Below are 27,985 nucleotides of genomic sequence, written 5' to 3'. Positions count from 1 at the left end.
GTATGTAGGGCTGGAGCGATAGCACAGCGGTAAGGCAATTTGCCTTGCGCGCAGTCAGTCCAGCCAAGCTGGACTTAATAACTTCAGGTCTTCCTGACCCTTGTGATAGCATTTTGGAGGCATGGTTGAAGGAAGGTTTCATTATCTACAAACCAGATCAGTTAACTGTAAACCAGTATGAACCTGGACATGGTGCGTATTTCTTTAAAAGAAATTCTTGTCATGTGTGTTTCATAACTAAATAGAATATGTAGTGCCCTAAGATCAAAGATGTTACTCTTTAACTCAGCCAAGCTGGGTTCAATTCCTCCGCCCTTCTCGGAGAGCCCGGCAAGCTACCAAGAGTATCTCACCCTCGCGGCAGAGCCTGGCAAGCTACCCGTGATGTATTCCATATGCCAAACACAGTAACAACAAGTCTCAAAAAAATGGAGACGTTACTGGGCCCGCTCGATCAAATCGATGAACAACGGGAGGACACTGACAGTATAGTATGTATTTTGTGTGTATTTTGAATTTAATTCTTTGTTGGAGTCAAGTTTATCTTTATTTTTATGACTTTGATCTCCTCATAACATTTATGAGTCCACTAAAAATTAGTTCTGCTTTGAGAAGTGTGGGGTTTCTTTGTTTCTTTCTTTTGGGCAGGGTGGGGGCACATCGGGTGGTGCTTGGGACTTTTTTCTGGTGGTGCTCAGGGAACCATGTGTGGTACCAAGGCAGGCATACCTGGGTGGGCCCCCTGCAGGTCAGGCATCATACCCCGAGACTACCTCTCCAGCATGAAAGTGTGTTTTTAAAATTATTCAAAACAAGAAAAAGAAAATTTTTTTCTTTATTTGCTAATTTCCCTACATGCTGTAGTGGCACTGTAGCACTGCCCTCCCGTTCATCGATTTGCTCAAGCGGGCACCAATAACGGCTCCATTGTGAGACTTGTCATTACTGTTTTTGGCCTATCAGATACAAATTTTATAATTTAACTGCTATTTTGCAAGGTACTAAAATTATCAGCATTGCCCTTTTGAAAAGCATCTTATTTGGTAAAATCATTGAAATGGGGGTCAGGCCGGTTGCTTGAGGGACTGGGGTGCATGCTGTGTGTGCTGGACCTAGGGACTTAATCCATGGCACTTCATGGTCCCTGAGCACTGTCAGAAAAAACCTCCAGTACTGCCAAGTGTCACCCACAAAACAAAGCAAAGCAAAAAAAATCTGTGCAATAGCTTGGTGAGACTCGGGGCCAGCGAAGCCAGGGAGATGGTTCCTAGGGCTGAGCACATGCTTTGAGCCTCTGCACAGCCTCTGCTGTGCTAGGTCCCACTGGAGCAAACTCCTAGCACAGACCTGTGAGTGGTGCCCCAGCACCTGGGTGCGGCCCCTCAGTACGGCAAAAAGGATTCAGGGGAGTCAGGGTCCACTCTTGATAATACTCTGCCTTTGTGAACTTCGTAAGAATGTTTCCTCTTGGTTTTCATGTGACTTTTTATATTTATGTCTGCTAAATGATAAACTGATTTTCATCACAGTGACTTTTTGTTTAATTATAATGAAAAACAGGCTAAGTAAGAATTTTAATGCTTTTATCTTTGTAATTAATAACTTCAGGTCTTCCTGACCCTTGTGATAGCATTTTGGAGGCATGGTTGAAGGAAGGTTTCATTATCTACAAACCAGATCAGTTAACTGTAAACCAGTATGAACCTGGACATGGTGCGTATTTCTTTAAAAGAAATTCTTGTCATGTGTGTTTCATAACTAAATAGAATATGTAGTGCCCTAAGATCAAAGATGTTACTCTTTAACTCAGACTCTTAGCCTAATATGCTTGTTACCTGTGTGTTTTAGTTCTTTGCAAATCTATCAGAGTAAGGACAACCAGACTGGTAGTATTCTCTTGTGAATATTTTTTGGTGTTTTACTCTAGGAAGAAAGCTGCTTCAAAAACATAAATGAAAGAAACTCATAATATACAACTACAGCAAAGGAAATTAGTTACATGATCTTTTCCTCGGAGAGCCCGGCAAGCTACCGAGAGTATCTCGCCCGCACGGCAGAGCCTGGCAAGCTCCCCGTGACGCATTCGATATGCCAAACACAGTAACAAGTCTCATGATGGAGATGTTACTGGGCCCGCTCGAGCAAGTCGGTGAACAACGGGAGGACTGTGACTGTGAAGGTAGAAACCAGGCCAGAGCTATAGTAGGGAGGGTAGAGCATGTGGCTGACTCGGGTTCGATCCCTGGTACCACGTATGATTAGTCCCCTGAACCTTGCCAGGAGTGATCACGGATGCAGAGCCAGGAGTAAGTCCTAAGTACCTCGGTGTGGCTCAAAAATCAGAAAAAAAAATATATGGAGGACAGTTCTAGGGTGACATGTTTGTAAAAAAATCTTTAGATTATTGATATTTTTCACTTAGTAGTATTTTTACCTAATCGTAAAGGTTTTATTAGTTGCAAGAGTTGTCGGTATTTTTGCATTTATCGCAACTCATAATTGCTCATTTTGGACAAACTGGTAGGCTACCGAATGTAACCTGCCCACACGGCAGAGTCTGGCAAACTCCCCGTGGCGTACCCAATATGCCAAATACCAGTAACAATGAAGGGTCTCATTCTCCTAACTCTGAAAGAGCCTGGAATATGGCACTTTAAAAAAAAAAAATCTCAGGGCTAGGACGAAGGAGATGTTACTGTGGCCTGCTCGAGGCAATCGACAAATAACAGAATGGTTGTGTTGTGATTGTGATAATTGCTCATGTTACAGATTAAACCTTGTGTATTAATATTTTCTTTTTTAAAAATTTATTTTAATGTAGCAGTACTCCTATTTATTCAGCCATTGAGTAAGCTGATTGAATTGGGCATGAACTCCACATTACTTTTTAAAAATTTTTAATTGAATATCTGTAAACAAAGCTGTTCATGATTAGGTTTCAGTCATACAATGATCCAGGACCCATCTCTCCTCTTGTGTACATTTCCCACCATCAGTGTCCCCTGTTTCTCTCCCGCCATCCCCCGACACCCCACCCTACTATTAATATGTTTATTCTCCAGACACAGAATTCCAGGGAATAAGTTGTTTTTTACATCTTCCTCTTGGTTCCGGCTGGGCGGGGATAAATACTCTGGCTCAGTATTTATTTCAGAGACTTTAATTTTGATTCATTTAACTTTATCACGTGCATATCCGATCTTTCCTTTTCGCTCCGATTATGAATCTCCCGACTAACCATGTGTCACGATGTGATATTCGGACGCAAGGGGAGTTGATGAGAGGTAGTGAGTGACGTGTTGTCTTGTCTCCCCTCAGGGATCCCGCCTCATGTGGACACACATTCTGCTTTTGAGGATGAGATCATTTCTCTCAGCCTGGGCTCGGAGGTAAATGTTTACCCATTCTTATAAGCACTCAGCAGATGTTCTACCTTACACAAGGCCCTTGTCCTTGGCACCGCCCTGTGTGTGTGTGTGTGTGTGTGTGTGTGTGTGTGTATGGCTGTACCTGCTGGATGTTCACAGATGGTGAAACCTGAGGTAGTGTGGGGGTTGGACCGAAGGTCTCGCCTGTGAAAGCCAGGCTCTCACACTGCGTCATAGCCCTGGGCCCTCCCACAGTTGTTTTGGGTTTTTTCATTTTGGCATTTGGGGCCATACCTGGCGGTGCTCAGGGGTTACTCTTGGCTCTCCACTCAGGAATTAGTGGTGCTCCGGGGACCATATGGGATATGTGGGGATCAGACTTGGGTCAGCCAAGTACACGGCAAGTGCCCTCCCATTGTCCTGTCGCTCTGGCCCCAAACTCCCACAATTTTTCATTCAAATGAATTAGAAGTTTAAAATGAAGAGCAAATTAAGGTACAATTTCCCCTTATAGGCTATCAGAATTTCCAAATGTGTCAGCTTTATAGACACCAGAAAAACCTCTATAATTAATTTTTTTCCCCCCACATTTCACTTTTAGAAGTTAGTAAACCCCAGACTTCCCTGATCCAGCGTGTGGCTTGATGTGGTATTGCCATCTGGTGGCAAGAGGTAGTAATTGCAGGCTGGAACATTTATTTATTTATTTATTTATTTATTTAATTTATTTAGTTTGTGGCTTTTCTTTGGCAGCCCTAAGGCTGCAAATAGATTTAATTTTATCGCTGTTATTTGAGGTATCATGGCCTACCATGGTATTAATGTAGCACTGTAACACTGTCCTCCCGCTGTTCATCGATTTGCTCGAGTGGGCCCAGTAACGTCTCCATTTATTTATTTATTTATTTAGTTTGTGGCTTTTCTTTGGCAGCCCTAAGGCCGCAAATAGATTTAATTTTATCTCTGTTATTTGAAGTATCATGGCCTACCATGGTATTAATGTAGCACTGTAGCACTGTCCTCCCGTTGTTCATCAATTTGCTCGAGCGGGCCCAGTAACGTTTCCATTGTGAGACTTATTGTTACTGTGTTTGGCATATCGAATATGTCACAGGGAGCTGGCCAGGCTTTGCTGTTTGGGTGAGATTCTCTCGGTAGCTTGCCGGGCTCTCCGAGAGGAGCGGAGGAATCGAACCTGGGCCGACCAGGTCGGCTGTGTGCAAGGCAAACACCCAACCCACTATGCTATTGCTCCAGCCCCTGTGGTATTAATAGTACTGTTTTATGCTTACAGTTCACATTAACCTCCCCTCACTCTTACACCACCATTGACTCAAAGGCTCCTCCCCCCAGTATATGTATATATGTGGTAGCCTTGTGCCTCTTTAAAAAAAAAATTAAATTTTATTTTCATAAAGTTGTTCACAATAATTGATTACATTCAATATTTCAACACCAATCCCATCACCATTATACTTTCTCACCACCATTATTTCAAAGTTTCCCACCACCACTCAAGCCTGCCCCACTGGCAAATGCTAGATAATTTATTCTCTATTGCTTGTTATGAATAGTTTAAGATGTCTTAAAGGTCTGTCTCACAGTAATTCAACAACAACAGAAAAGTATGAGATACTGCCCGGCTTCAAAAGTAGCCATGCACTCCTGGGATCATAAAAATTTAAATAACTGGGGTCCGAAGCCATCCCTGCAGTGAGCTGCTCGGTTCTGAGATTTATTTGTGAGTCTCTGGGTCAATGGCTGTTAATGTGCTTAAATGGCACCTGGAGGTAGTTTGGGCATGACAGCCAGGACCCTGGAAGGGCGGGGAGATGGGAAGGCTGGCCCAGTGTCCCCACCCCATTGTGGTCTGTGTTTTCAGTCACTGGTCCAGCATACCTGTTTTTTTTTTTTTTCACCAGATTTCAAGTCTCACAATGGAGACGTTACTGGGCATACTCGAGCAAATCGATGAACAACGGGAGGACAGTGACAGTGACAGTTGACTTTTTAATTTTTTCATTTTCTCTTTGTGGTGCACTGGAGCGATAGCACAGCAGTAGGGCGTTTGCCTTGCACGTGGCCGGCCAGGCCAACCCGGGTTCGATTCCTCTGCCCCTTTCGGAGAGCCCAGCAAGCTACCGAGAGTATCTCATCTGCACGGCAAAGCCTGGCAAGCTCCCTGTGACTTATTCAATATGCCAAACACAGTAACAACAAGTCTCACAATGGAGACGTTACTGGGCCCGCTCGAGCAAATCCATGAACAAGGGGACTACAGTGCTACCAGATTTAGTCTCTTGTGTGGGGGTTGGGCCTCAGTTCCGCCGGTGCCAGTCCAGCACTGTGTTCCTTTGGCATGGTCCGGCCCTGGCTTTGTTTCTTTTTGCTCTATGGACAGCAGGACCATCCAGTATTGTGTGTTTTGTTTTAGACTCAAGGATTTTGACAAACTTTTTACATCCATTACCTAATTTAGTCCTTCTTAAGCTAGGAGCACTAGCGGGGAGTATGCTCATTGTTACAGATGGAGGAAATACCAGTTCATATCAGTTCATTGGAGTGTTTCTCTAGCTGCACTCGAGCTGCTAACGAGGCCTGAGGAAAGGGACGCGATGCAGACTGCTGTCACTTGAGGTTGTGTCATCTCCTGAGCGGTCATTTCAGAATCCGATTGGTTCCTGGAATTGCATGTATGCTCTGATGCATGCATGCACACACAGCTCAGAACGTGTGAGAATAACACACATCCTAAGAAATCAAAGCAGGACTTTTCTCTTAAGTCCCCCCGGATGGGTTTGTGCTGCCAGAACCACTCGTACCTGTTGGCAGGCACCTTTGAGAATCTCGATGCGAAGCATGTTAATAATGTTGTTGGGCAAGTAACACATCTACACACACACACACATACCCATCACACATATACAAACACACATACACATACAAACATACACACATACACAAACACATGCATACACATAAACACATACACACATACACAAACACATACATACACACATACACAAACACATACATACACACATACACAAACACATACACAAAAACATGCATACACATGAACACATGCACAAATGCATACATACACACATACACATACACATATACAAACACACACACATACAGACACATATATACATATGCAAACATACATACACACACAGACACACACACACACATACCCATCACACATATGCAAACACACATACACATACATACACATACACAAACACATCCATACACATAAACACATACACACATACACAAACACATACATACACATAAACACATACACACATACGCAAACACATACATACACACATATACAAACATATATACACATACACATATACAAACACATACACAAAAACATGCATACACATGAACACATGCACAAACATACATACACACATACACAAACACATATACACATATACAAACACACACATACAGACACATATATACATATACAAACATACATACACATACACACATACACAAACATACATACAGACACAAACACATGCACACAGATACATACAAAAAACACACACATACACAAAAACATATAAACACACATACAAACACAAAAACACACACACAAAGACACACACACATACACACACATGCGCATACATGCATTTTTGTATTTTCCTCTGCTGCACCTTCACTGCCATGCCATGTGAGCTTCTGGGAGCCCCTAGGTCACGCTGTGACAGGGGAGTCAGAGCTGTTTGTGAACTATGATAAGACCCTCTTGTCATGGCATGGACCCGCTATGTGGAGTCTCGCACACATGGCTGATTAAGGTTTGATCCCGGCATCTCATAGCATCCCCCAAGCACTGCCAGGAGTGATTCCTGAGTGAAGAGCCCTTAGCATAGCTGGGTGTGGCACAACTCCCGCCCCCCCTCCAGAAAACCCACACAACAAAAAAGAAAAAGCACAGGAAGATGGGGAGGAAAAATAAAGGGCTCTCCTGAGTTATTTCCATTTGACCTTACTCTGACTCGTAACCGGGCGGTAAGACTGTTTTTGTCTTTTCCTGCCTGTTGTGCAACCCGTGCAGATGTGGGACCACGGGTAGAGGGAGAAGCAAGGCGCCAGCTTGCCACATGTCCTCTGGATTGAGGTTATCATCACATGGATATCACCCCTGAACTGAATCAGCTGCTGCTGTTGGCATGGGCCGCCAAAGCTCTCCCTGATGAGGGTCTGCGAGTGGCTGGACACAAGAAAGGGAGGGCCCACCAGGCCAGCCTGGCGCCACCGCACCCTCTACCTGGAATGGGAGAGTGGAGGGGGACAGGGGGCGCGTCCTTCTCATCCCTTCACCCCTTCTGTCCTCGGGAATAGGAGTAGGGACTGAATGTGTCCCGGTGCAGGCTTTATTTTTATTATTCTTATTTTTCACAGCAATACTTTATGTTCATAATAGAATATTATAAGAAAACTCTAACTTTCATAGAAAATATACATTAAAAACGGGGGTTTTTTTTGATCAGGCAAAGAATAAAGTCTGTTCCAAACTTTATTCTTAGACATCCTCAATTTTATTAGCTGCCAAGCAAATGCTGAAATGAACTTTATTAGTGTTGCAGGGGCTTGGGCCTCAAACTATGAGCAGTCTGCTTGAACAAACTTGGTTTTATTTTTATGTGAAATTTTTTCGATCTGGGTGCCATACCCAGAAATTTTCAGGGGTTAGTCCTGGCTCTGCATTTATAAATCACTCTTGGTGGGACCTGGGAACTATTTGGGATGCCAAGATTGAACTGTCGGCTGCGTGCAAGGCAGGCACCTCACCCACTGTAGTATCACTCTGGTCCCTGGTTGATTTTTTCTTTTTTTTAAGATTCATAATATCAAATGGTCATTCCCATTGGCTCCTTCAAGTTGTACTTTCTTCAAAAATTATCTCTGGGCCAGAGAGATAGTATAAAGGAATTCGTTACTTGTCTTGCATGAGGCCAGTTAGGTACCATCCCTGGCCCCATAGTGAGGCTGTATCACCCTTGTGCTGCACAACCGAATTCTGTGATGGTGTGACCACCACTTAGCTACAGGTCTCCAATATGTAAATGGAGCACATAGGGGTGCCTGATCTAACTGAGGAGGTCTATTATTCTGACAAATCTGGGCTGAAGAGATAAGGCAGTGGATAGCGTGTGAGCTTGGGCGTGACTGACCCACGTGTGATCCCTGCCATTCCATATGGTCCTCTAAACCCTGCCAGAAGTCAGCCCTGAGCACCTCTGGTATGACCCCCAACAAGCAAATGGTAAGTGTTCTCTACATTCGTTTTGGTTTTGAGTCCCACCTCAAGGGCTACTCTGGTGAAGTGCTCCAGGTGCCACATGGTGCTAGATCCCCAAATGGGGTCCTGTAGCATGTGGTGCATACATGCTTCTAGGCCCACATGGGGGGGGGCATGCAGTGTTGAGATGGACCCACGGCCTTGTACATGTTCATTTTTTTCCCCTTTTCAGTATGAGGCTCCAAGTTCAATCCCTGTCAGTGCAAGAAGGGGGAAAAAAGTGGTAGGAGGATGATGTAATGGCTTTCCTCTCCTGAGCATTTTATTTAATATGAAAAACTTTATAGGATAAATATTTAATCTTTCATAAGAAGAGTCAACTCATACAATAAGGACCTGTAACCTATCTCTTTAAGTCTGCTGTCAGCATTTTAATGTTTGCTTTATCAAATATCTGTTTGTACTCTATAAATCTATCTTTTTTTTTTTTTTTACCTTATTGAGGTGTTGAGGATCAGTGCTGAAATGTTGAGGGAACTGAGGTACAGAGGGGTTGAGTGGCTCATCTTGGGTTGTATGGTCAGTGAGTGGAAGAGAATTGGAATGCTTCAACTCCCATGTCCTTGCATTTGACCCTGACCCCAGGGCATTGAGTATCATATAAGATCCGCAACCCATTTGTGGCAGACTTTTCTTGGGCCAACTGTTTGAAGCGTTAATTCTCGAGCCTCAGCCCAGACATCTGGGGTCTCAGTCTCTATGGGGGAACTGCGTTCCTTGTTCTCTTAATTTCTGTGTGCATAGGAGTTTGTGAACCTTGGTGCTGGCTGCATCACTGTGGCTTGATCTCCGTTAACTTATGAAGATAGAATCAATGAATCATTCTTACATGACATTTCAGATTGATGTCGCTCTTTTCTTATCTTTACTCCAAGACCGTCATGGATTTCAAGCACCCTAATGGCGCCACAGTGCCTGTCATGTTGCCTCGTCGGAGTTTGCTAGTGATGAGGGGAGAAGCGAGGTACCTTTGGTCCCATGGGTACGTAAAACCAGCTTTGACTCTGGCGGCATTCTCGTTCCTTCCCACCCAGGAAAATCCCACCATGCCCCCTCCAAATAAATACCTCATGGATATCTATGCATAGCGTATTCAGAGGTACACGGGCCTCAGTTTTGGAAAGTAGAAACCTTGCATCCTCTGTTGGGCTGAGATTGGGTAGGTGGGCTCAGGAAAGAGTTTGCCAGGGTATTACAGACAGAAAAGGGTGTGTTGACATCAGAGGAGTGTGGGTGCCTCGCCATGTCCTTCTGCGCTGAGGGCACAGCCCCATGCCTCCCTCCTTTGGTAAGTCACGTGGCCTCTTCTCATTTTCTCCCTCCTCATTTAACTCTTGCTTCTTCAGTCCTCCAGAGAGATGCTGCCTTGTGGTGGTTTTGGTTTTGGGAGATTTATTTTTTGTGTTTTCTTCTGAGTCCCAGGCCCACATCCTGTCTCTGTAATTCTTCTTGGAACAGGTTTAACTTGCTTATCTGCACCCATATTGCCCCTTAAAAAAATTATTCTTTCCTTTCGTCTCAAAATGGTGGTTCTATGCTCCAGGCCTCCTCATTCATGCCTACCAGTTGTCAACATTTTGATGCTTCATTTCTTTCTCACGTTATTATCTTTGCTGAGTCATTTTGGGGTAAGTTACAGGCAGAACCCTTTTTGGCTCTTTCTGGCTTCACTGAATGTTCCTTAAACACAAAGATGTTTTGTCAGGGGCTGGCAAATATGACAGGCAGCCCAAAGTGAGCCCTCAGACTCTATAATGCAGCTCTGGAGCAAGTGTTTGTTATATTTTTGTTTTCCTATTTTGTGTGGTGCTGGGGATGGAACCCAGGTCCACACGGCAGGCAGGTGCTTTGAGCCTCGTCTGTCAGTGTAGGCTTCCCTGAGAAGGGCCTCCTGCTGCTCTCCCGGTTAAATCCCCGCACACACACCCTTTTCTGTGCTTGCCATGACCCAGCCGTGTGACTCCTGGTCAGTCATTTCCAATTTTATATAATTTGTGAGCGTTCACTTTTATACAACTTTATCATCTGCCAGAAACCTATTTTTAAGGAAGCCAATTGCCTTTCTATAGACTCTCCCTCAGTTTGCATGAATTTAAGGTACATCCTCTGGAATCAGAACATAAGTAGATTCTGGATTTGACTTTTGACTAGTCAGATCATCTTTCTCTCTGAGTCCCTAGTTGGTTTGTTTTGGGGATCACCCTGACACAGTAGGGGGTTATTCCCATTTCTGTGCTGGGCTGGGTGGAGGGTGTGGGCAGGCATGTGTTGTAGTACCTGGGAGGCTGTGTGGGCCTGGACATGACCCTGGGCCTCTGGTGGGCAGTTTGTGCTCAGCTCACTGTGCTATTGCCCCAGCCCCTTCTCCTTTCACCTTAATCACTGGTTCTGGATTTCAGTCACCATTTGTTTCCTCTCGTCCTATCTGTTCCTTAAAAAAAAAAAATTCTTTATTTTCTTTATTTCTTTTCCTTTCCCCCCTTAAATAATGTGTTAGTTGTATGACAAAAAGTCTTCTAGTTCTTTCATTTTTCTACGGTGCTTATTAACAATTCAGGGAATCCAGTAGATACTTGCAATGAATTCTTGATTTGTCTATTTCCTTATTCTATTTTTTTTTTTTTTTGGCTTTTTGGGTCACACCCGGTGATGCTCAGGGGTTATTCCTGGTTCTGCACTTAGGAATTACTCCTGGCAGTGCTCAGGGGACCATATGGGATGCTGGGAATCGAACCCAGGTTGGCCGTGTGCAAGGCAAATGCCCTACCCGCTGTGCTATCACTCCAGCCCCCCTATTTCCTTATTCTTGAAAAGGATTTGAAATATTTTTCTGAATGTCATGCAAAATAAATTACTGTGACTTTATTCTTCAGAATCACACCTAGAAAATTCGATACCGTTCGAGCCTCCTCAGGTCGCACAGGCGGAATCATCCAGAGTGATGCGGGAGACTTGACTTTACGCAAGAGGGGGGTACGGATGTCGTTCACCTTCCGGAAAGTGAGGCGCACGCCTTGTGACTGTAGTAAGTACACACCTTTGTTTCTTTTGTAAAATCGAGTTAGTGGTTGGGAGCCGTGTTCAGGGCCCTTCTCAGAGGACTGGGGAAAGACTGGTCTTAGCTTTCCTGGTGGCGTTTTTGGTAACCTGCCTCATGCTATTCTTCCCAGTACCGACTCAATTGGGTCGATCACCCCCAGGGGCAGGGGCTGCATCTTCTCTCTGTGTTTCCCTCAGTGCCAGCTTTCTAGCCGGTACTGACCCGGGGAAGAATTTGATTTATTAAAGTCACAGTTCAGTGTTACAAGGTAGGATGTTGCAGTATTTATTACTTGTACAAAAATAGGTTTTGTTGGAAACAGCAAGATTCTAAATTGCTTCTTATTAACCCATGGGGAAAGTTGGAGATGACAAATTATTCTACAGTCGGTCGATAACTCAGCAGCAGTGTATGTTTTAGTCCACTGTGAAACCTCAAAGGGAAAAGACGAAAACCCTTGCCATGAACCCCCCCGCCTCCCTTCAGACCAGGGCACTTGCTTTGCATGTCAGAGTCCCTAAACTCATCCCAGCACCACTGGATGTGTCCTCCCCAGAAGCAGTCAGAAAAGAAGGCCGGACATCTAAGATTGTAAATGGTTGGGGTCCAGAGACATCTCTGTAGGGTGCTAATCCATTTTGGGATTCAATTGGGAATCCCCGGACCAGGGTCTGGACCAGGGCCTAGCTTGTGGAAGCTCATGGTCGCTGGGGCTCTCTCGGCCGCAGGGCCTCTCGTATTCAAAGTGAGCAATAGAAAATAAATGATCAAGTATCTGCCCCTGAAAGGCAGGCTTGAATGGTGGTGGGAAAATTTGAGCAAACTATAATGTCCAAAAGTAGAGAGAGTATTGGGGAAATTGTCTGCTATAGAGGGAGGGTCAAGAGCGGGATGTTGGGGGAGGGGGGATGCTAGGGACCATTGGTGGTAGAAAATCTGCACTGGTGGAGGGATGGGTGTTCGATCATTGGATGACTGAAACTCAAACATGAAAGGTTTGTAACTGTGTCTCATGGTGATTCAATTGAAAAAAGAAAAAAAGAAAAGCTGGACAGATAAACAGAGTTCAACGGGCTCCAATGCATGTTTGCCCGGGGGGAGCGACGCTTGCTGGTGGGCACTGCATGGTCCTCTGAATACTGCCAGGAGTCACAGCCCAAAACCGAAGAGGAAAGAGACTTCTGTTCTATAAGTAATATAATGGCAGTGGTAGATCTGTTTTATATCTGTGGGGTTTAATTATGGGTGGTATTTGTCTTTTGGATTTAATCATAATTATAAAACATTTTATGTTTTTTAAAACATCTTATTATATCTACAAGGTTTTGTCCTATTAGAAAATCAGGAATCTCAGGCCCACGAAAGTGCTCAACGTACTGGAGCATCAGTTTTGCGTGGTGGAGTCCTGGCTTTCACCCCTGGGACTGCATAGTCCCTGAGCACTGAGCCAAGAGTAGTCCCTGAGCATTGTTGGATGTGGCCCCTAAGCAAAACAAAACAAAATAAAACAAAAAAAAACAAAAAACATGACTTCTGTTTGTAAGTCTACAACTGTACCTCATGGTGTTTCACTAATAAAAATTTAAGAAAAAAAAAAAGAAAAAAGAAAACATAATAAACCCTGGGAATAATATTAGAGCATCAAAGAATGTCTCAGGAGTATTGAAATTAACTTATTAGGTATACCAGGATATGACAAATTCATAGAGTTTTTGGGGTTTTTTTGGGGGCTCAGGGGGGAATGCCACCATCCACCAATGCTCAGGAATCTCTACTGGAGGTACTCAGGAAGACCATATACGATGACAGGGACTGAAAAGAAAGTGGCCACATGCAGGGCAAGTACCTTAACCACTGTACTAACTTTCCAGCCTCACTGGCTTTTTAAATATCAATAAATCTTCAAAAGTTTTCTCTCAAAAAAAACAAACAAACAAAAAACATGACTTCTGTGTTCAGGGAACTTGGAAATCTATTTGTAGAGCAAACTAGTTTTCTTATGCACATTTCTTTATATGGATATTAACAAATATTAATGATGCTGTAAGTAACTTTGATTGTGTATTAAGTTTACAAGGGTTTTTAAAGTTCCAGACCACTGTTTGGATACTTTTGCTCAGATCTTATGGACTTTAAGTAATTATGGTTGTTCTGGCCTTTGATAACATGCGAGTTTAGTATGTTCATGATTTTCAAGAGAATTAATTTTTGATAAGATCAATTAAGACAACTGTGGTAAGCTACCCCGTGACATATTTGATATGCCAGACACAGTAACAAATTGTCACAATGGAGACGTTACTGGACCCGCTCAAGCAAATTGATGAACAATGGGAGGACAGTGACAGTGACAGTAATGTGAATTGTAGCGTAATTTTGTTTCTGATTTGCCGACATAATGTAACCCACCTCTTTCCACTCAGATATTTTATGCCCTTAAGCTTTATACATATGCGCTCTTCTTAAAGGTCCCCTGGCCGTGTTCAGAGCAGCCCAGGGGTGTTAGCAGAGACTACACTTCCACTCCTGTTTCATGCTTTTCCAGCCGTTGGCATCCTTCAGTTTTCTTCTAGGAAATTTCCGGAAGGCCTGATGCTGTGGCCCAAGTCTTCAGTACCCCGAGATCTCCACTGACCACCTTAACCTTGTTCGTGATGTCCGTGGAAATACTTCTCCTTCCTTATTACTGAGAACACTGCCCATGAGGAGTTGGGGGTCCCAGCCTTGACTTAGGATAAAGGGCAGTCATAAAATTGTAAGAGTGGAAGTCACGGAAGGATTGCACCAAGTCTCACAGCCTGCCAAGGATAGAGAACAACTTCCACATTGATCCGTGCCGTTGTGGACTGGTGGCCTTGGCCATCTTCCGCTGCAGGAGGCAGCGCGCGTAGGATGAACAGGGCAGGCTGTGGGGTTCCCACTGCCCAGATCCCAATCTTGGCGCTGTGAGTCACAGTCACTGAGACGGTCAATGTTCTGTGCTTCAGGTGTCTCATCTGCAGACTAGGAGATTTAACATAGTCCAGAGAAACAACTAGAGATGCTGTACATTAAATCTTTGTGATTACAGACAAATGACATCTTGCTTCTAGGTCCCACCCTTCTTCTGAGAGCTCTAAGGCCCCTAGGACTCCCCGTTCCTTTTATAAGCGGAAACCCTAAAACAAGTTAATTTGGCTATTTCCCTGATGGTTACTGATGGCCATCGAGATTCCAAGATTTCTTATTATGAGAACACTTAATCCCCCTGGTGAAGCTCATCTCTTCAGGGTTAGGTGTGTAGAATCGTGGTCATGGGCCCTCTTTTATATCATCCCGCACACTTAGGTGAGAGCTTTTCTGGTTGTTTCTGGGACCACGCCTAGCAGCGTTTGGGGCCACTTGTGACTCTATGCTCAGTGCTCAGTCATGGTGGGACTGGGAGGTCCATCTGTGGTTTCAGAGATGGAACTCGGGTCTGGCTCTGTAGTGCAACTGTCTTACCTGTTCAAATCTCTCTCTGGCTCAGTGTAATTTTTTCATTTTAGTAAACATAATACCTTCTGGATCATTCAGGTAATAATGAAAGGTGAATGTTGCCTTGTCTCTTCTGTAGGGTACCCTCAGGCCTGTGACAGCCAGATGGCGGACACTGCCCCCTCGTTCCCAGAGAGTGACAAGGAAGCCTTTCAGCTGGAGCGGGACCATGTCCATCGAGTCTACGAGGAGATTGCCGGGCACTTCAGCAGCACTCGGCATACCCCCTGGCCACGCATCGTGGAGTTTTTGAAAGCCTTGCCAGCTGGTTCATTAGTGGCAGATATTGGCTGTGGAAATGGAAAGTATCTCGGCCTCAATGCAGAGTTATTTATGGCAAGTCATTGTGGCTCCTGGCTCCCTTTGGGCCCCTTGTCAGCGTTATTGTTCCCATTTCCATGATACAGTGTTAATCTGTGGTTCTGGTTTGGGGGCACACTCAGCGATGCTCAGGGGGTGCTCCTGGCAGTGCTCTTGGGAGTGTGTGTGGTGGGGACAGAACCTGGGCTCCAGCGAGCAGAGTCTGTGCAGCCGGCCCTCCCCACAAAGGCCATCAAAGGAAAGGATGAGCAGCAGATAGAAAATTAGTGAGCATGCCGATTCACTTTCCTTTTTTTTTTCTGCTTTTTTTTTAATTGAATCACTGAGCTACAGTTACAAAGCTTTCATGTTTGAATTTCAGTCATACCATGATTGAACACCCATCCCTCCACCAGTACAGATTTTCCACCACCAATGTCCCAAGTATCTCTTCCCCTTCCCAGTCCTCCCCCTGCCTCTATGGCAGACAATTTCCCCCATACTCTCTCTATTTTTGGGCATTATGGTTTGCAATATAGATACTGAGAGGCTGTCACGTTTGGTCCTTTGTCTACTTTCAGCACATATCTCCCATCCAGAACAATCCCTCCAACCATCAGTGACTTAGTGATCCCTTCTCTATTCCAGCTGCCTTCTCCCCCAGTTCATGATGCAGGCTTCCAACTATGGAGCAATATTTCTGGCCCTTGTCTCTACTGTCCTTGGGTGTCAACCCCATTCACTCTTCACTCTCTTTCCTGAAAATTTCTTTTTTTTTTGGACCGGGGTGAGAAGTGGATGTTCACATCGGTGATACTAAGGGGTAACTCCTGACACTGCAATCAGGGATACTCATGGCAGGGCTCAGGGGGTAGGGGAGCATATGGGATGCAGGTAGTCTGCGTGCAAGCCCAGAGCCCTCCCCCTCTGTCCTGTTGCTCTGGGCACTTTTTTTGCTGAAGTCAGGGGTGTTGGGACTTAAAGTCAGGCATTCTGCATACAAGGCCTGTGCCCCAGCCTCTGATTTCTTTTTTAAGTGTGTCATATTCCAAAAATGATTCAGTGTGATCAATCAAATGATGGCTGGAACTTCCCTTTTCTCCCAAAATCGTTTTTATTCTAGAAGCTTCATTTCTGTTCACTGTTTTGAGTAAAGTAACAAATGCTGTCCAGTAAATCAGAATTCTGATGTTGTTCTGGTTGTGAGAGAGGGTTACATCATCATGTCTGATCTCTTCACCACAAATACGGGCTCTATCCCCTATGGTATGCTTGTCATTGCTCACAATGGGTGAACAAGACATCCTGAACTCCTTTGTTGGTTCTAGATCGGCTGTGATCGCAGTCACCGTCTTGTGGACATCTGTAGAGAGAGGCAGTTCCAGGCCTTTGTCTGTGACGCGCTGGCAGTGCCGATCCGCAGTGGCTCTTGTGACGCCTGCATCTCCATTGCCGTTATTCACCACTTGGCGACCGCAGTAAGTGTGCCCTGTCTCCCAGAATCTGGAGCGAAAGGGCTGGGGGTGTGGCTCCTTGCCGAGCGTGCCTGAGGCCGTGGGCACGATCCCTGGCATGGCTGGGAGTGAACCCACCAGGTGTGGCCCCAAAACGGAACAAAAAGCAAACCAAAAAAAAAGGCACAAGATTGTGAATCTAGAATGCTGGAAATATTCATGAATTTTACTGATTTGATCCTTATTTTACCTCTTTTCTTTCCATTCTCTTTTGCTATCATACAGTGTGCCCCAGTTTTTAAGAGGGGGTGTAGATAGTCAGATCACGGTCACGGTCCTCCCGTTGTTCATCGAATTTTTTCAAGCGGGCCCAGTAACGTCTCCATCGTGAGACTTGTTGTTACTGTGTTTGGCATATCGAATACATCATGGGGAGCTTGCCAGGCTCTGCCGTGCGGGCGAGATACTCTCGGTAGCTTGCTGGGTTCACCAAGAGGGGAGGAGGAATTGAACTCGGGTTGGCCATGTTGGCTGCTTGTAAGGCAAATGCTCTACCGCTGTGCTATCGCTCTAGCCCAGATAGTCAAATAACAAATATAATCAAGATATGTAAATGAATTTATAATCAATATGTTGGGGTAGTGTGGGAAGAGATAGTAAACCGGAAGTGCCTTCATCCACACCCCCACTAAGTTATTGAGCCACACTTGGCAGTGCTCAGGGCTTATTCCTGACTCTGCTGTTTCCTGTTGCGGTTTGGGGAACCATATAAGGTGCCCAGGATTGAACCTCCATTGGCCGTATCCAAGGCAAGGTCCCTAACCACTGTACCATCTCTCTGGCCCTCTGCTTCCTTTTTTTTTCCAATGTTGTTTTAATTTATTCTTTATTTTTGGGTTTTTGGGCCACACCAAGTGATTCTCAGGGTTTACTTCCTGGCTCTGCATTCCAGAATCACTCCTGGTGGGGCTCAGGGGACCATATGGGGTGTCAGGAATACAACACGGCTCAGCCATGTGCAAAGCATGTGCCTATCCAACGTACCATCCCTCTGGCCCTCTGCTCTCCTTTTTTCCTCTTTTCCTTTACCTGAGATTTCCCAGGGCATCCAGCAGCCCTGCCCAATTGTCTTTTCCTGCTTCTCTGCCCAGTGGCTGTCACCACCTTTTCCTCTTGTCCTAGGAGAGGAGAGTGGCGGCTCTTCAGGAGCTTGTCCGACTGCTGAGACCTCGGGGGACAGCACTGGTGTCTGTCTGGGCAATGGAACAAGAGCACGACAGTAAGAAGTCCAAGTATCTAAAAGGAAGTGGAGCTGGCCTTGGAGAAGAGAGGCCCCAAGATGGTGCCTCGGAACAGGCAACTGGGGTGGACAAGGGGCACCCAACCTGCTCTGAGCCCTCGGACAGCGGCCCCGCCAGGATGGCCATGCCCCCCAGACTGCCAGTCCACATGAATAGGACCTCCTTCCATTCCCAAGACCTGCTGGTTCCCTGGCACCTCAAGGGAAGCTCCGGCAAAGACTCGGGGTTCGCGGCACCCGGATCCCCGGGGCCAGTGCTCCATCGCTTCTACCACGTGTTCCGGGAGGGTGAGCTGGAAGGTGCCTGTCGGGCTCTGCATGACGCCAGCCTTCTGCGGAGCTACTACGACCAGGGGAACTGGTGCGTGGTGCTGCAGAAGCACTGACGAGGGTGCGGGGCCAGGCCTGGGGCGAATCCTCGTTGGAATCCCCCACACCACCTGTGGCCCTCTGAGCACTGCCAGAGTGAGCCCTGAGCACAGAGTCAGGAGCAATCCCAGAGTGCAACTGGGTGTGGCTCCCAGCCCCCGAACAAAACCAAACAAAAAGGTTTGCCTGTGGCTATTAATATATCACTTACAGGGAAGAAATGTGCCGTTTGGTTCTTCAAGACTAGTGGGCCACTAAGATGTCAGCACAAAGGCTGGAGTTCCTTCTTTGGGGCTGGAGGCCTGGGTTTGTTTCCTGCCACTAAATGGTTCAAGCACCAGGCCTGGAGTGGCCCCTGAGCACTGCCAGGTGTGGCTCAAATGCTAACAACCAAACAACAAAATGATGGAAGGGTTTTACTTTTAGATAAAATCAACGCTCTTGTGGAAAGCACCATTCTTCCGTGGGCCAGATGCCCTCAACATGGCCACTTGCCATCTCATGGTGCAGCATCCCTCAGAGCAGTTTTTCTCAAAGGAGACTGCTGTCACCTGTCTGAGGAGGCGCACTGGGTCCCCCGACTCCTTCCCAGGCAGCTGGGCTTTGGGCTCCTGGCTGGCACTTGTACGTCCTAATAGAAAAGAATGGTTACTTCTGCTGTAACTCTTTCCAACTATATCTCAGGTTTCAGGAGATACCCAGGCCCAGGTCATAATTTTGACCTCTAGCAGTTGTTCTTCTAAGCAAACCAGGACTGGACTAAAGTAGGGATCAAAATATGAATCTGAATAGATTTGACCTAGTGGTTCTTGGGGGCTACTCCCAGCTCAATGCTCTGGGTTACCCTGGCAGTGCTTGGGGACTGAACACGGGTCTTCATGCAAATCACGTCTAGCAGCCCTTTGAGCTATTTTACTGGCCCTAAATTGAAATGTGTTGTCTACTGTCTACCCCTAAATTCCGTTTTGTACTCAGATCATCTTTGTCCAAGATAAAGAGGCTGGAGTGGCCCCTGTAAGAAACGCTTATTGTAAGCGTTCTTACAGGGGCGTTCATTGTAAGAAACGCTTTTTCATTCTTCATATTCAATTAAAGTTATGCTTAGCACACTTTTCTCCTATTAAGGCAGTGGAGAGTACATGGTAGGTAGTAATTTTGTGGTTGAAGTGACACGACTTTAGATTCTGACATCACCCCTCAGCATTGCCCACCTATAAGATACGGAAGCATTAAGCTGTTTCCTTGAAGGGCTGTTGCAAGTGCTGAAAGAGTTCATTACATTCCTTCTTCCTCATCTTTCTTGGCATGGACAACCCTCAGTAAGTAGGACCCTTCCCTCCCTGCTTCCTCTCTTCCTCCTCTTACCCAGACTTCAAAGCTTCAGTGAACATTTTAGTATAAAATTATTTTCTCTGAAGCAAAGATCTGTGCTTGCTCCTTAAACTTTTGATCCTCAAAAGTTGTCTTTGGATTAATGTATTTTCTCATTTTCCCCCTTTCTGCCTAGAATTTTCTCCCGGTCTGGTCAGCATAACTTCTACAGATTCTGTGCCCATTCCTTTCTTCCCCCTCCAGTCCCACCAGATCATCTTGTTAGGTGACGTCCGGATGTCTAAGCCAAGACTGACTGGCTCCTGACACGGCCCAGGCTTCTGTGATGTCTCCTGCTCTGATTATAAGGCACAGCTCTCCCGGGAAGCAGGCTCATTTTAATCCAATTACATGCGCACAGCATAGCTAGCAGAGTACTTCTGCTGCTGGGGAAAATAACTGTGATCCAAAGCATCTGTGACTTTAGGACAGTGCTCTATAGAAACATGCACTGGTTACTACGGGCAATTAAGAGTTGATTGTTACTTAAATCACGAAGCATGAGAAAATAGTTCTTGTTTTCTTGCTTTCCTTATTCATAATACTGAAAACTGGCTCCCTGTAGGCTTAGCCACGCCTGGTTCTAACCTGCCCGGCCACATAGTGGCGCCGCAGAGCTGCTGGGGTGGAGGGCTCCACTCTAGTGCTACCAAGTGCAGGGCACAGATAACTGAGCAGGGCCTTGGAGAAATGAACAGTGCTTCCACAGAGGCACAAGGATCTTCAGTCACTGGGATCAGAAGTTGAAAACCAGTTCTGCCTTAATGATTCAGTGTCAGTTTTCAAGGGATCCAAGCCAGACCATGGGGATTCTTGCTGATCTGGTAGGAACCTGAGTCATACAGGTAGATCTTCAGAAGAGGACGGAAATAATACAAGCAAGGAGCCAGCCAGGACAGGACAGTGGACTCGGGAAAGTCCAGAGCTCCCTCCCAGCCGAGCCCTCAGGATCAGCTCAGCCTTAGAATCCAGTTTTGTCTTAATCCTAGTGGAGGGAGAACCAGATTTGAGAAGACCGGTCAGGCAGATGGATCATGGGGAGGAAGGATGTGACAGGAAAATAGCAGCTACAGAACATTCTCTTCAAGGAACTCTGAAAAACCTTTTTTTATACTTAAAAGTTAGAAAGAAATCCCACCATATAAAAATAAGCCAGGGGGCCGGCACAATAGTGACTGGCTTGTTGGGCGCTCCAGGAACTCCAGGAGTTATTCCTAATGCAGAGCCAGGGTCACCCCCGAGGACCACAGGGTGTGACCCCCGCAAAAAAGGAAAAAAAAAAAAGCCAGGAGCACTCCTGAGCGCGCGGTGCCAGGTGTAAACCCTGAGCATGGTCGGGTATGGGCCCCAAACCAAACCAAACCAAATCAACCCCAAAGAGATTCTTCAAAGCAATTCTGCACGTCTTACTCTCTGGCACGGACTTCCTGACCTCCGTCCCTCCAGCTGCCTCCAGCATAGGGACACTGGCTAAACTGGGTGGGGAACTTTGGGAGAGACAGATTTCACTTTGGATAACTGCAAGAGGAAACAGATGGGGGGAAAGCCTCGTTAGCATCACGCAAAGCGCGTCGTAAATGCAGACCAGCAGTCAATCCGCCCGAGCCTTTGTAGAAGAGCCGAGCGGCCGCTCCCTCCAGCATCCAACCCGGGAACCCCAGAGCCCTGGGAACCCCGAGGCCTGCGCATGCTCCCTCGACGGGGCGCGGCTCCGCCCCCTGGCCGGAAGTCGCGCGTTGTTTATTTTATTACGACCCTCGTAGCCCGAGTGCCTGACGGCTGCCTTGCTTTACGACGACAATAAGCATGGCGGCCGCCAGCGGCCGGTTTGAAAGTGAGAGGAGCATCGCGGAGCGGAAGGAGCAGGCTCGGGCCGCCAGGGCGGAGGCGCTGCGCCAGGTACCGCCGAATCCCGGAGGCTGTCCGGACGGACGGAGCCCCGCAGTACCGCATATGCCATCCTCGCGGGGGTCCCGATTCTCTCCCTGCAGTTTCTTTGCCCTTGCAGCCAGCGGCCGTGACAATGCTAGCAGCATCGCTAGAAACGTCAGGGCTCCGGGGCGCACTCTCAGGGCCGCGGCCACGACCCTGGTGAGACTCTGGTCTCACCGTTCCGCCCGCCTTGAGGCGAACCAGTACCTGACCCAAACGGAAGACCCAGGAAACCCAGCCCGGCACAAGCTGGGAGTGACGTCTGTGCCCGCGAAATCGCGGGGAGGACGGGGCTTGCAGACCGGGTGGGGCTGCCTTAGTACTTGGGAAGTAACGTCCCAAGTAACAACGGGTGTCTTTCATTTGCTTTTGGTGTTCAGTGGCCAATTCCAGGCCCGCTGGTCTCACCTGGACATGCTAGGAGCCTGGCAGAGATCCCGCGGCCCCCCCTGACTGCCATCCCCTTCCAGGGGAGGTTGCTGTCGCTTATTGAACACACGTTTAAATGCAGATAAGAAGGAAGGAGAACTGAGTGTGTTCAACGTAGGTAAAGGGATATACCTGATAACCTTTCAGTATCTGTGTTGCAATCCATAAGACAGAGAGAGACAGAGAGGAGAGGAGAGAAGAGAGAAGAGAGACTTGCCATGGGAGGAAGGAGGAGACTGGGAGGAGACTGGGGACGTTGGTGGTGGGAAATGTACACTGGTGAAGGGACAGGTATTGGAATATTATAACAGTATATATAATGACATATAACAACGACATGTAAAATAATGTATAGAACATATATAACAACTTTGTAACTGTGTAGCTCACTGCGATTCAATTACAAAAAGAAAAAGAAGGAAGGAGAAGGCAGAATGACCTCAACCAGACATGAAGTGATTGGAGAAAGGGCAATGTCTGACTTCTCCATAGGAGGAAGCTCGGTATTCCTGACCCTTGTGTAGGTGATATTGTATCTGAAAATTCTTTTACTCCAAGCAGTGCTCAGGGGGCCTGGGGCCACTCTGTGGCCGTGCTTGGCTACTCTGCGATTACTCCACCTAGCATTGCCTTGTGGGATGAGGAACCACCAGCCCCCGGGACCACACCCAGCGCACTGAACTGGGGTGCTCTTGTCTCTTTTCCAAGGTTGCAGGCTTATGTAAACTGCCACATATTAAAATCTAAAGAGTAGGGCTCTTGGTACAGTTTGAGAAGGACCAAATATGGCTTAAAAGGGTTGGAATAACCTTTAGGAAAAGCTTGCTCTATTTCACTATTCATGAAAGAACAGTAAAGTGTGACTCATTTGTGTGTTTTTTTTTTTAGGAAGATGATTATTCCTAAATATATATATATATGCATATATATGCATATATATATATATATATAGGCAAGTAAGAGATTGCATTACAGATATAAGGCATGGAGAGCTAGCTACCAGTTGCAGAGATCTAGGCCAGAGCAGTGGGATGGCAAAGGGAAAGAGAATGAAGTCCTTTTGGTGACAAGCAGTGTCGGGAGAGGGGGAGATCTAGAAAAGGTGCCAGAGTTTTTGACAAAGCTGACTTCACTACAGATTAGTGGTGTGATGTGAGATCTAGGAAAGGAAATCTGATTAGAATGGAGTTAGAGTCCCTGAAGGTTGGGATGGCCTGACCTGCCTTTCCTGCCATTGCCTGTCCCTGGAAAATGCACTTAACCAGCTGAAGAATTGCCGTGTGTGTCCCCATTTACAATAGTGATCAGTATTGTGGAAGAGAAGGGAGTTTGTTTTTTTTAATTTCTGTTTTCATCCATACGATTTGGTGCACGTTCCTGGAAAGGAGCATAAGAGTGAAGGGAACTCTACAAAAGTGGGAAAGTTTTTGTTCTTTTTTTGTTGTTTCTTTTCTTTCTGAGAAACCATTTGGATCAATTTTTATTTTTTCCAGGTCAAAGCTAATTTTGAAAAAGAAGAAAGATGTAAAGAACTTAAACGACTCCGGGGCGAGGATACTTGGATGCTTCCTGATGTGAATGAGCGGATCGAACAGTTTGCCCAGGTGAATTTTGTTTATGGTTTGTTTGGATTTGAAGACAGGCGATGCTTAATTCTTATTTTTTCCCCCACAGTTTTAAATGTATGCTATTTTGTATTTTTATGGGCTAATAACTATAATTCTTTTTTTTTTTCTTTTTGGGTCACTCTCAGCGATGCTCAGGGGTTACTCCTGGCTTTGCACTCAGGAATTACTCCTGGTGGTGCTTGGGGGACCATATGGGATGTTGGGGATCGAACCTGGGTTGGCCGTGTACAAGGCAAACACCCTACCTGCTGTACTATTGTTCCGGCTCCAGTTCTTTTCATATAATAGAAAAATGTGTATTTACACATTTGTATACACGTCTTTCTATACACACACACGCACACACACACACACAAACACGTAATCTCAAACAAATTCACAAATAAAGCTAAAAGTTCCCTCATGTTTTTCACATGAGAGCTCTTAAGCTAAATAATTTATTAGTAGTACTTCTAGAGGCATGAGATTTCTCTGAAGATCTTACTTATTTCACTATCTTCTTTGTCACATTTCATGAAATACTTTAATTTTTCAGAACAGTTTTTCCCCATCTCCAAATAATTTGTCTTAAAAGTAAAATTAAACTAAATTTCCTACCTCTTCAAAATGATTATTTGTAGGAACACTCTGTGAAGAAAAAGAAGAAAAAAGACAAACATTCAAAAAAAGCAAAGAAAGAGAAGAAGAAAAAGAGCAAGAAACAGAAACATGAAAAAAATGAATCAACAGACAGTTCATCAGTAAGTATGCACTGGAACAAACCAAAATAGCTCCATGCAGAGAGTTGTATCTCAAAGAATAACGTGGGTGCGAGAGATGGTGCAAGGCTAAGGCACATGCCTGGTGTGCCACAGATCCCAGCTAGCTCCCTGCACCACGTGGTCCCGGGCATTGTCTGCTTCACCCCTGGATGCCAGCCAGTACTTCTGGGATGGGCCTGGAGCCTCTGAGCTGTACAGTGGCAGCCTGGGTGGTCTCTGGCACCACAGGCCTGAGCAGCACCAACCCTGGCCCCTGACACTCACCTGCTGGCCAATTAGCATAGAATCAGCTGAAGGGACCCTGTGTTTCCTGAGCACTGCTTGGGAAGTCTTTCTGATTTCCCCAAAAGGGAATAATGGATGAGAACATACACAGAAGTTCTGTATACTTTCACACAAGTCAGGTAAAGGTAAGGTAAAGGTAAAGGCCCTCCCGTTGATCGTCGATTTGCTCGAGTGGGCCCAGTAACGTCTCCATTGGAGACTTTGTTGTTACTGTGTCTGGCATATCGAATACTCTCGGTAGCTTGCCGGGCTCTCCGAGAGGGGTGGAGGAATCGAACTCGGGTCGGCCATGTTGATTTAACCTTCCTAAAAAGCCAAATTATACAGAAGCAAAACAAGAATGTTTAATAGGTAGTTTGCAGATTGGAGAATTTAATCTTTCTCTGCAATGTCCTTAGAGCTCTGAAGATGAGTGGGTTGAGGCAGTTCCAACCCAGGCTCCTGCCAAGGAAAAGGCCTGGAAAATAAAAGATGGAAAGTCAGAGGAAGAAAACCACCAGGATGTTCAGGTATGCGTCTAAATGCAGATATAAATTAAGAAAATATGAACATGGAACGGAGCCATAGGATGGAAGGTGGGGGGGTAGGTGGGGGGGTGGGCCCTTGCTTTGTATGCAGCCCACTTGGGCATACCATGTTGTCCCCCATGTACTGCCAAGAATGATTCCTGAGTTCATGCAGAGCCAGAAGTAAGCCCTGAGCATTGCCAGTTGTGGCTCAGAAGCAAAAAAAAAAAAAAAAAAGAGTGAGCTTTGAAGGGTAGATGCATGGTGAAATGAAAGGCATATTATTTCTTCAGTAGTCAAGTTTGTAAGCACATGCTCCTGGTTTACTTATAGGCAGCGATGCTTCATGTGCCTGCAGCTCCCTAGGAGAGGTGAGCTCTGGTTCCTGGCTTTCAGCTGCCCAAGGGTCCCTGGATTTCAGCTACCCACTGTCTTGGAAATCTGGGCCTATTGAGGTTGTTTCAATGACAGAATTTTCATAAAAATTTGGATCTGTAAAATTATATTTAAAAATATACAAAATACTATTATAAATAGTTTTAATTTTTTAAACTTATGTTTTACTAGTCCATGAAATTTTTTTCCCATTTTCGCTCCTTACTTCCCGCCCTGCTCTTCTTCGTGGTGTTCACCATCCAGATGTCACAGTTTGAGGGTGATGGTTTATATATGTTGATGAATGCAGGTCATGCCCCTTCATGTTGCCCACGCAGAAGAGAGCACGGTGGAAAGAGTAGTGTTTGAATGCCTGTACTGGCTGGTACTGGGCTGGACATATGCTCTTGTGAGTTAGAGTTCTGGTTCAGTTCTTTACATTCAGATCAAAGTCAATCTGTTAACCTTTTTTTTTTTTTAACAGAGGGATGAATGGATGACCGTTGATTTTATGTCTGTTAAGACTGTGTCATCGTCGTCACTCAAAGCTGGAAAGGAAATTAAAAGGAAAATAGAGCAGGAAAAGGCCCAGGCACTTGAACAGGTAACTGGGTATAGAAATGCATGGTATTTTCCAGAAATACTTGAACAGAGAACTGAGTATAGAAATGCTATAGATATTTTCGATAAATGCTTGAACAAATAATTAAATGTCAGTTTTTTCTTATTTGACTTTAATCAGTTATTAAGAGCTGTACAATGCAGTTTTATTTTTAAATTTTTTATTTTTTAATGGTATGTAATAAAATAAGTGAGAACACCTTGAAAAGGAGGTATAAATTCTTTTCAAACAAGTTAGTTTAGGTAACATTATAGTACTGTTAATTGCCATGGTTTTGATGAACAAAGTTACTGCTTCTTCTCACCCCTAAAGTGCCCACACCACCACTGTCCTTGGTCACCTGGGTCCCATCTCTTCTTCTCCTCCCTGCCCCCACAACAGTGCTTGGTAATCTCAGTTCTGCAGTCAAAGATGAAAGAGTTTGTTCTCATTCAATATTATCTATTCAACACAGAGGAATAATACCATCTGATATTTGCTTCTTACCTTCTGACATACTTCACATTACATGGTGTCCTCCAGTTTCAGCCAAGTTGCACGAACAGCTGCATGGTATTCCATTGTGGACATATTCCCTGACATATCCCAGATCTAGTCATCTGTCAGTGGACATTTGGGTTGTTGCCATATGCTGTGCGTATGTTTTTTTTTTTTTTTGTAGGAGTACTGCTATTTATTCAGCCACTGATTAGCTGATTGAATTGGGCATGAACTCTACTTCAATTATTTATTTATTTATTTATTTATTTTCTTTTTATATTTATTTATTGAATCACTGTGGGAAAAGCTACCAAGCTTTCAGGTTTAAGTCTCGGTCATACAATGATCAAACACCTTTCCCTTCACCAGTACTCATTTTTCACCACCAAGAACCCCAGTATACCCCCCCCTCCCACCCCTCCTAATGCCTGTGAGGCAGATGATTTCTACTTAACTCTTCTCTACATTGATTACATTCATTATTTCGACAAGAGATGCACCATTATTGTTTAGAATTTCCCCCCAAACAATCAGAATTGCTGAAAAGTCATTGTGAAATACTTTGTTTTCTATAGCTGGTTATGAGAATCATATAATGTAACACGGCCACAATTTTGGATTTCTGCAAAGAGCCAGATAATTACGAGATTGGTTTCTGTGTGTCTGGTGTTATGGCTGTGCTGGAGAGCCGCTCGTGGGGGGCAACTCATGACTTTGGTAGGGCATGAAGGATGTGCCGGTACCACCCCCTTCCCATGAGACTGCAGTTGCCCTGTCACCGTTGGCTCGTACCTGGCTTTCCTATAATCTCTGAGGCAGCAGCCACCTTGCTGCCAGGGGGGGAAAAGGCAGAAGGGAGCAACACCCTTTTCCTCCTGGGGAGGCATGGCGCCATAGTTTAATGCATGGTCCAT

The 27,985-nt window shown here is 45.5% G+C and overlaps 2 protein-coding genes across 3 annotated transcripts in view; both read left to right on the top strand.

Annotated features, from left to right (window-relative positions):
• ALKBH8 (alkB homolog 8, tRNA methyltransferase) overlaps nt 1-18,861 on the top strand; it is a 37,031-nt gene extending 18,170 nt beyond the window's left edge. The window contains exons 6-12 of the mRNA XM_056115100.1: nt 88-192; nt 3,319-3,389; nt 9,579-9,685; nt 11,577-11,728; nt 15,339-15,595; nt 16,888-17,037; nt 18,196-18,861. Of these exons, the coding sequence (XP_055971075.1) occupies nt 88-192; nt 3,319-3,389; nt 9,579-9,685; nt 11,577-11,728; nt 15,339-15,595; nt 16,888-17,037; nt 18,196-18,699 (1,346 nt within the window). The 3' untranslated portion in view covers nt 18,700-18,861. The remainder of the gene's footprint in view (nt 1-87; nt 193-3,318; nt 3,390-9,578; nt 9,686-11,576; nt 11,729-15,338; nt 15,596-16,887; nt 17,038-18,195) is intronic.
• A 2,969-nt stretch (nt 18,862-21,830) lies between these two features.
• CWF19L2 (CWF19 like cell cycle control factor 2) overlaps nt 21,831-27,985 on the top strand; it is a 60,937-nt gene continuing 54,782 nt past the window's right edge. For both annotated transcript variants that reach the window (XM_056115007.1, XM_056115006.1), the window contains exons 1-5: nt 21,831-21,952; nt 23,908-24,018; nt 24,663-24,782; nt 25,487-25,597; nt 26,454-26,573. In XM_056115007.1, the coding sequence (XP_055970982.1) occupies nt 21,860-21,952; nt 23,908-24,018; nt 24,663-24,782; nt 25,487-25,597; nt 26,454-26,573 (555 nt within the window). In that variant the 5' untranslated portion in view covers nt 21,831-21,859. The remainder of the gene's footprint in view (nt 21,953-23,907; nt 24,019-24,662; nt 24,783-25,486; nt 25,598-26,453; nt 26,574-27,985) is intronic.

Source organism: Sorex fumeus, unplaced genomic scaffold (genome assembly GCF_029834395.1).
Source record: "Sorex fumeus unplaced genomic scaffold, SorFum_2.1 ptg000028l, whole genome shotgun sequence".
Lineage (NCBI taxonomy): Eukaryota > Metazoa > Chordata > Mammalia > Eulipotyphla > Soricidae > Sorex > Sorex fumeus.
The sequence above is the reverse complement of the archived record's forward strand: the minus strand, read 5'-3'. Positions and strand labels throughout refer to the sequence as shown.